This window comes from Labeo rohita, chromosome 12 (assembly GCF_022985175.1).
Source record: "Labeo rohita strain BAU-BD-2019 chromosome 12, IGBB_LRoh.1.0, whole genome shotgun sequence".
Taxonomy (NCBI): Eukaryota; Metazoa; Chordata; class Actinopteri; order Cypriniformes; family Cyprinidae; genus Labeo; species Labeo rohita.
In genome coordinates this window covers 1,579,666-1,590,000 of record NC_066880.1, presented here as the reverse complement: position 1 = coordinate 1,590,000, position 10,335 = coordinate 1,579,666, and the positions used below count along the sequence as shown (strand labels likewise).

Here is a 10,335-nt window from a genome sequence, read left to right as displayed (position 1 = left end):
GAGTGTTTTGATATCATTATAGTTTTTATTAATATTTCAATTAATTTTTATTTTTATTTTTTCTACTTTCCATCTCACTGTAGTTTTATTTAAAGTTTTAGTAATTTAGCTGTTTTTGCCATTTTCGTTTTCTTTAAATAGGTCTGTATACTTTATAATTATTATCATTTGACTTTAAGTTTTATGTATTTTTATACATCAAAGTTAAGCTAAATGAAAATGAGAAATGCTGAAATAAGTTTAATATTTTTTAAACTTAGAAAAAATTGTTTTTTTACATTTTAATTTCGGTTATTTTGATTTTATTTATTTATTTTTATTTAATTTATTTTTATTCAACAATAATAAGCCTGTTAACAATTCAATAATTTATTACAATTTTAACACAACTAGTGCAACATATAAAATGTGTCTATTTATTTATTTATTTATTTATTTATCCATCCATCCATCCATCCATCCATCTTAGAATTTTTTTAATTAAATATATTTTATGATTTAATGCCAGGGCTTAGGTATCACTGAGTGTTTTGATATCATTGGTTTTATAGTTTTATTAAAATTTTCAATTAATTTTTATTTTAATTTTTTCTACTTTCTATCTTATTGTAATTTTAAAGCTTTAGTAATTTAGCTGTTTGTACCATTTTTGTTGTTTTTAAATATGTCTATATGCTTTAACTAATTAGTAATATTTAGTACATCAAATTTACGCTAAATGAAAATGTAATGTTTTTTTTTTTCATTTTATTTTCTTTCGGTTATTCTGATTCATTTAATTTATTTTTATTCAACTATAATAAGCCTGTTTATTACAAATCAAATTTATTACAAAAGCACTTGCATATGAATGCACAAAACTTTAATTTAACTTTAAAAGAAAAGAAAATCTTTTAACATTTTTCAGTGTTAAAAAATTCAATGGCTTATTCACAGTAAATTCAAAACAAATCACTGTCAAAAGATTCATTCATTTTCATTCATTCACCAGACCAGAATATGCAAGTTAAATGAAAACAATTTACTCACGCAAGAAATTGTTTGCAATGAAAATTCATGCTTGATGTGAACAGACCTTCACCTTTAAAGCACGGAGTATAGTCACCTACCGAGCCATTTTATTTTTTGCGTTTTTTATTGTTTGCCTTTGTAAGCTGATGGTTATTTTTGAACCCTGCATGTAAATGCACAGCCATAAAATGAGACATATACTCACTTCGAGGAGTCGATGAAGTAAATCACAAGTGCTCCGATGCTCAGAGCGAAGACAAGCACCACCTGAAACACACAAGACAATAAAACACTGTTAGTTTACACAAAACTCTGTGCATCATCTGTGACCCACTGTCGATTTGCACTATTTATATGAGCAAACACTTCTTCAAATGCTCAGACTGTGTTTGTGTGATTCCAGCTGAACTGGGACTTGGTTCTCATTAGTCAGTACGTCCTGCTGGCAGAAACCCATTTTAATCGAAAGATCCTGATGAGATTTGGGCAGGAATTGGGCGCCGTGTAAACATCAAGCCACTGAGGACAAAAAAAAACACCACTCTTAGATCTCACATCCAGCTTTAAAGAAACAGTTCAGACGGTTCACTCATGTCCCTCCAAATCTGTCTTGCTTTGTTTCGTGGAACACAAAAAGAGACGTTTAGTTGAATGTTCACGCTGTGCCCATCCCTAAAGAGACATAAAAAGTCTGATAGCTTTGTGTGAGAAACTTTCTAAGTATCCTGAGTTAAAAAAAAAAAAATTGTTGTGCTATTTAAACTTTTTTTTAAAAGAAATTAATACTTTTATTCATTAAGGACGTATTAGATTGCTCAAACAGTGACAGTAAGGACATTTATAATGTTATGAAAGATTTCTATTTCAAATAAATGCTGTTCTTTTGAACTTTCTATTCATCTGTGAATCCTGAAAAAAAATGCATCACAGCTTCTACAAAAATATATGGCAACACAACTGTTTTTAACACTGATAATTATCAGAAATGTTTGTTGAGCAGCAAATCAGCATATTAGAATTATTTCTGAAGGATTATGTGACTGGAGAAATGATGCTGAAAATTCAGCTTTGATCATAGAAATAAATTACATTTTAATATATATTCACATAGAAAACAGCTATTTTAAATTCTAATAAAATTTCACAATTTTTACTGTATGTTTGATCAAATAAATGCCTTGATGAGCAGAAAATACATTTTTAAAATCATACCGACCCAAACATTTTTTGTAAATATTAGTGCATATCTAATTATAATTATATATATAAAATTTATAATATATATTATAATATGTTTAATAATTGTTTTATTACTCATTATTTTAGTCTCATTATTCTTTAAAATTGAAAAGTATTATATTAAAAAGTAATTATAATTATATTTTGATTTCAATTATAATTTGAAATTTGAAATTAATATTGAAATTTATATCTTGTAATTCACATTTTAATTTTAGTTAAATATTTAGTCATTTGTGTTTTTAATATATTTGGTAATTTAGTACATTTGTAATGTTTTTAAATAGTATTATATTTTAGTCTTAAAAAAATTTAAAACAAAGATAAATAAATTTTGAATAAATACTGAAATTAATGTTTTGAATTAGTTTTTATTTACTATTTTTTTAAATCCCATTTTAATTTTGTATAAAGATTTAGTAATTCAGTTGTGTTTTTTAAAATCAGTATATTTTAGTTTTAATAATTTTATTATATCAAGTTATGATTAAATGAAAATGACATATAATTATAATTATAAAATAAAATATGTTTTATATAACGGGCTTGTTATTTAATTCTCATTATTCTTTATACTGATATTAACAAGTAATGAAAAGAAGCTGTGAAAAAGCAAAAGCTGCTTGATTTTGCAGATCTCAGATCTGTATGCAGAAAGTCATTCAGGTTTGGACTCACATGCAGCTGAACAAATAATGACAGATAATAATTTCATTTCTGACTGAATTATCTCTGAAGAATCAAAGCCATGAACGAGCAGGTCGCAGTAAGGCGATGGTGAGCAAACAGGTGTGTGGATGCGGAGGAAGCGCGGCTGACCTACTCTTCCTCTCGCTGTGAGTCTCTCATGCATTTTGAATGAGCAGCTAGATTATTTTCCATGAGGGGAAATGCTATTGTCTGTAAACCATTGAATCACTCAAACTGAGAAAACACCTGCATGTATTTTTAATGGCCACTCCAACACGCCGAGTCCGAGTCAAAACAGTCCGTCAAACGGCTGATTTTAGGAGGCCGAACGCAGACGCCGAGACGCTCGGCCGGTCCTGAGTCTGATTCATGCGCGCTCATGCTTTTTTGACACATCTGTTTCCATGGTAATGGGCGGCACTTTGGCCCGTGTGACCAGCAGAGGGAGCAGCTGATGCTCACAAACAAAACAACAAAAACAGGTTCAGTGGGAGTTCAGTCACAACAGCTTCATCCACTGATCCACACAAACTTGACGTGAGCGCAGCCCGGTGCCTTCAGTACCGTTTAGATATTATCATTTTTATTCATATTTTGCCTTAGTTTTTAATTGTCAATATCATTAAACTTTTATTGTAATAATGATGTATTAAATAATTACACTTTAATAAATTAATATTATTAGTAAATGTAGTTATATTTAAAGTATATATTAAAGTAAGTATAATATAAATCATATATATATATTTAGATTAAAGAAAAGAAAAGAAAAGAAAAGAAAAGAAAAGAAAAGAAAAGAAAAGACAAGAAAACTGAAAAGTCTGCAAAGTTGACGTTTTGTTAGAGGGCCGGAGGCACAAATAAAATAAAATAAAAAAAATAAATAAATAAAATTATTACAAAGTTTGAAAAATTTGCAAAGTTTGCATTTTGTTGGAAGGCCGGAGGCACCAATAACAAAAAAATAATAAAATAAAATAAAATAAAATAATAACTACAAAGTTTGCAAAGTTTACATTTTGTTGGAGGGCCAGAGGTACAAATAAAATAAAATAAAATAAAATAAAATAAAATAAAATAAAATAAAATAAAAGCAAGATTTCTTGATTTAATATTTTCAAAATTAATTATTAATATATTTTCCTAATATATAATATTTTAATACTAGTTAAGTTGTAGCAACTTAGTTTGAATTACTTTAGTACATCATGTTAAACTAAATAAAAACAAGAAATAAAATAAAAAATAAATGTACATAAATTCAAATGTACAAATGAATTCATAAATTAATTTGTACATTATGTACATATACATACATATATATATATATATATATATATATATATATATATATATATATAAAGAAAATTCATATAAATTTATATCCTACTTGAAGTAACAATTTTTTATGGTTTTAGCTTTTAGCTCCCTTGTGGAAATGGAAATTTAAATTTTAAAATTAAATATTAATTATCTATGAAATAATTACACTTTAATGCATTAATATTAAAAGTAATATTAGTTATGGTACTATTAATATTAATAGCATATTATAAATTAGACATATTAATAGTAATATAAATGATAAACTAATTTATATAATAATCTAAATAACATATATATAATAATTAAATTTACTAGAGTTTAAATAAATAAATAAATAAATAAACAAAATGGGATGTAGGGATTTTATTTTTTGATATTGTTTTTTATTATTGTTGTTACTATTATTAGAGTTTTAGTGGGATTTTTTGTTTTTAATAACAACGGAAATGTTCGATAACTTGTCTATACATACACTGACTTGACTGTGACAACTAGCCCCGGTTGCCCCAATAAGGTACAAAATCTGATTTAAGTGCATGTGAATAATTGAGGATTTGCATGGGCTGATGTGATGTATAATGCAGGAGTGAGTTGTGTGTCTAACATGAGATCTAATCTGCCATCTGAAAGTGAAACTCAGTGTGATTTCTAATCGCTGACTGACTGACTGACAGTGGAAGAGGAGAGGAGCCGTTCAGAGCATTTACTACAGCTGCAGGGGTCAGAGGTCAACACGCATTTCATTAACCCACTGCAGCAGCGCTTTAGAAAACCGACTCTAGACTGTACAAGGGTCATTCCTGCTGTCAGACCCCATCATATACAGTAAACTGAATAACATATGAGAGAAACACAGGCTTAAGTCACATCAGTCTTATATCATCGCAATAACACACCAAACTGATACCAGTGTGATCATTAAATCAGCTCACTAGTTTCAATACTTGTATACACAAACATACACGTAGTTATCAATATTTGTTAAACAATATTTATTTAAATCTAATAATTATTAAAAGTAATGCTAGTAATATTATTATTAATAGTATAACACCATTATATAATTTAATATATAGTTTAAGAGCTCAATCAGTGCTATAGAACAGATTTATACTTAATTTATTTAACTAATTAAAATTTACTTAATTAATATTAATAGTAATATTAATGATAAATCATAAAATTAATAAAACTGCATACATATAAATATAATTTATGCATGATAAATTATTTTCAATTCTATAATGTGATTTTTTTTAAATAGTATATTACATAATTATACCTCATTTATAATTAATATTAATAGTAATATTAATTATACATAATAGAATTAATAGAATTGTATATATATATATATATATATATATATATATATTATGCATTAGAAATTATTTCAAACACACATACGTATAAATAATTTTTATGTTATGAATTATTTGAAAAAATATATTATGTAATTTAATATATGGTTTAAGAGCTCAATCAGTGCTATAGAGCAGATTTACCTCACTTATAACTAATAGTAATAATACTAAATAAATAAAATAATTCATAAAAAGTATATAAATATAAATAATAAATATAATTTATGCATTATAAATTTTTGCAAAATTTATAATATATATATAAACCTTTCATATTATGAATTATTTAAAAATAGTATATTATGTAATTTTATATATATATATATATATATAAATATAAATATTATGAATTATTTAAAAAATGATATTATGTAATTTAATATATAGTTTAAGAGCTCAATCAGTGCTATAGAACAGATTTATCTCACTTATAATTAATAGTAATAATACATAAATAAATAATATAATTAATAAAATTTTATATATATATATATATATATATCAGTGCTATAGAACAATTTATACTTCATTTATAATTAACATTAATAGTAATATAATTATGCATATTATAATTCATTAAATTACATGAATATAATTTACGCATTATAAATCATGTAAAATTAAAATTAAATTATATAATTATTAATGTAATTAATGATGTAATTGTTATGTAGTTTACTATATAGTTTAAGAGCTCAATCAGCGCTGTAGAACAGGAAAGACTTGTATCAGTTTTGAATGCACCTCAGTCAGTGCTGCAGAAAAAGAAAGAATCAACGTCACAGATAAAAATAAACAAACAAATAAATAAAAAATAAAAAAAAACACACAGGAGAATGAACGTCACATGCAGAAATAAGATTCAAGCTTTCACTGCCGGTGTGTGTGTGTGTGTGTGTGTGCGTCCTTCAGAGAGGAAACAAGGGCAGGAGACGCACGTGTGTGTGTGTGTGTGTGTGTGTGTGTGTGTGTGTGTTGTTTTGAGGGACTGTCACTCACGGCATCACAACATTTCATCTTTATCCGACCAACAAACCATCTGAGATCTGCACCATTTCTGTCATCTTGACATGATTCTCTTTCTGCATTTTTAAAAATACTCTTTTAAGCTCTTGGATTACCATTCAAGTGCACTACTTACAGTTGACAACATACAGTGAACTTCCAACACAACTTCCAACATTTTTCTTTTATAAGGAAGAGAACAAAAAATAATAGTGACATCATTTTACACTCAGATGAGTGCAATTTTTTCATCCCATACTGTAAATAAAGAGCAGCTGGAGATGTGAAATATCCAATTAAAATATTAATTATTAAAATGATAAATATTAATGATTAAATGTTTCAAACAATTATTACACTTATTAAATATTAAAACTAACATTTAGGCTCAGATTCAGATTAAACAGACTGTAAACAATATCAAATCAATCATAAAACCTCAAAATCTATAAAACCCATATTGTTTAAAAATTAAATAAATAAATAAATGCCTAAATAAATATGACAAAAAAACAAAACAACAACAAAAAAAAAAAACACAAAAAATATTTTTAAAATCCAATTTAAAACATTAAAATTATTAAATATTAATTGTAAAATACTAAAAAATATAAATGACAAAAACAAAACTATGAAAAAAGGTTCAAATTAAATAGAAAACAAATAATATTTTATTGCCATAATTAAATATTTATTAATATATATTTTCTTGTTATTTTATTTAAAGGCAATATTTAATCATTTTGACATAGTTTAAGTTGAAATACTGCAATAATTAAAATAAAAAACTATTAAAATTAATAAAGAAACAAACAAAAAAAATTACTAAAATTAAATTAAAAACAGAAATTAAAATATTAGGTCCAACAAAAATTGTGAATTATAAAAATGTGTAAATATCAATTATTAAATATTAAAAACAATTATTACAATTATTCATTAAATATTAACATTAATATTCACGCTCAGACTCGGATTAAACAGATTGTGAAAACTGAAAACAAATCATAAAACCTTAAAAAAAAATTTAAATAAAAATGACAAAAGAACAGAAAAATAATAAAACACTAAAATTAAAGTGAAAATTATCATTCAGTTCAAAACATTAAGTATTAAAATGATTAAATATTAATTATAAAATATTAAGAAATATATTTATTAAATATTAACATATTAATATTCATGCTCAGATTAAGATTAAACAGACTGTGAAAACTAATATTAAATCAATCATAAAAACTCAATCATAATTAATAATAATAATGGCAAAAACACAACAAAATGACAAAAAAGCTAAATTTAAAGTGAAACCAAAAAATATATTTTAAAAATCCAATTCAAATGAATACATTTCAATTATTAAACATAAAAATATATATATAATTTTAAATATTTACATTAATATTTGGGTTCAGATAAAAAAAAAAAACTGATATCAAATAAATTGATTGATTTTTTTTTTGTTTGTTTTTTAAACCCTTAAAGGCCACCACTAAACAAAAGCCTGTTTAGGCTAACAGAATACTGAATTCATAATTAAATAATACAAATATATTATATATATATATATATATATATATATATAAAAATCAAATTTCGGAATAAAATATATATTTTTAACTAAAATATAAAATACAAAATATTTAAAAAAAAAATTCATAAAAAATATTTTATTTAAAATTTGACTCAAAATACTAACTGACTAAATTATTAAATGTCAAGTATAATTCATAATTTTTTGTGAAGCCTGTTTAGGCTAATACAATACTTAATTAAGAACTAAAATATATAAATGCTCAATATATTTAAAATATATATACATATTTTATTCAAAATTTGACTACATGTTAATTACTAAATGATTAAACTTCAGTTACTTTAGTCAGTTTGTCATTCAGTTGAGCGGCTCTCGGCCAAAGAATCTGTAAAGTGGAGCAGACAGGATATAGAAGAGCTGTAAAGGCTAATAAAGGTTGAGCTCGTTATGGATCAGACGTCTGACGCTCGATTCTGTCAGAAATGTCACTGCATTTAATGGCTTGAATACGGCAGATACAGAGAGACGGCAGGAGCCTGAACTTCCTTCATCTGTCAACAAACACGACAGAGAGAGAGAGAGAGAGAGAGAGAGAGAGAGAGAGTATTTACAGCAGCTAGTGAATTATTGAAAGCGCTCTTCGTCCTCATCATCCTCACAGCGCTCTGTAAATGAGTGGCTGTAGTAAAGAGAGGGAAATGTCACAGATCTTCTGTTCAAGTGCTTTGTGAAGGATGGAGAGTGTTAGTCACCGTTACTTCATCAATTATAAATGACGGTCAAAAGCTGTGAGAACTAACAGTGTGATCTCATTAGTGCTCGTAGGTAATCATATAGTTCTAGCAAATATAAACATGCATAAGAGATTGAACAAACACTGATATGTATAATACGAATGGATAGACAGTCTCTAGAACGTAGCTACATGCATATGTACAATTCGTTACATTTTTGTAAAACCTGTTTAGGCTAACAGAGTACTGAATTCATAAATAAATATAAAAATATATTTTTAAAAAATCTATAAAAAATAAAATATACATTTGATTCAAAATTTGATTCAAAATATTAATAATAAATTATTAAATGTCAAGCATAATAATATTTTTGTGAAGCCTGTGTACCTAACTAAAATATAAAATACAAAATATATTTTCAAAAAAATCATAAAAAATATTTTATTTACATACTTTAAATGTCAAGTATAATTCATCATTTTTTGTGAATCGTGTTTAGGCTTATATAATACTTAATTAAGAACTAAAATATATAAATACTAAATATATAAAATATAAAAATATATTGTAAAAGAAAATCTATAAAAAAATTTAAAAATATATTTTTTATTCAAAATTTGAAAAATATTTAAATATTTAAAAATTAAAATATTTAAAAATTGACACAAAATATTAATTACTAAATTATTAAATGTCAAGTATAATTCTTAATGTTTTGTAAAGCCTGTTTAGGCTAATAGAATACTGAATTCATAACTAAATTATAAAAATATGAAATATAAATAAAATATATAAAAAAATAAAAATATTTTATTTACGTTTATTACATTTTTTGTTTAAGCTAACTTAACACTGAATTCATAACTAAAATGCTAAAATACAAAAAATATTTTAAAAAATAAATAAAATGATGATTATTAAATTACTTAATATTAAGTATAATTCATACAGTTTTGTGAATCCTGATTAAGCAAACAGAATGCTGAATACTGAGTTTATGAATTAATTTTGTTGTATTTATGATAAATGACATGAATAAAATTTTTAATGTCAATTTAATGCATCCACATAATTTGACATTATTTGATATTCATTCTGTTCTGTGTGATTTATGAACATGTAAACAGCAAACTGTAATTCAATGCAAAACTGAATAAAATAAATAAATAAATACATAAATAAGTAATATAATGTAAAATAAAATAAAAAGAAATATCTGCCAAAACAGTAATAATACAAATAACACATTAAAATCAACTAATAAACTAAGCTAAAATAAAGTAATAAAATAAACAAAAATAAAAATTAAACAAATAAATGTAAAATAAAATAAACTGTATAAATTAAAATTAAGTAAAATACATTAAAAAATAAAATAAAATAAAAATAAAATATATAAAATATAATATAAAATAAAATATAAAAA

General features: G+C 24.4%; 1 protein-coding gene across 10 annotated transcripts in view; it reads right to left on the bottom strand.

Annotated features, from left to right (window-relative positions):
• Positions 1-10,335, bottom strand: part of LOC127173793 (calcium-activated potassium channel subunit alpha-1-like) — a 110,855-nt gene that overhangs the window by 60,292 nt on the left and 40,228 nt on the right. For all 10 annotated transcript variants that reach the window (XM_051123753.1, XM_051123755.1, XM_051123754.1 and 7 more), the window contains exon 3: positions 1,217-1,278. In XM_051123753.1, coding sequence (XP_050979710.1) covers positions 1,217-1,278 — 62 coding nt within the window. The remainder of the gene's footprint in view (positions 1-1,216; positions 1,279-10,335) is intronic.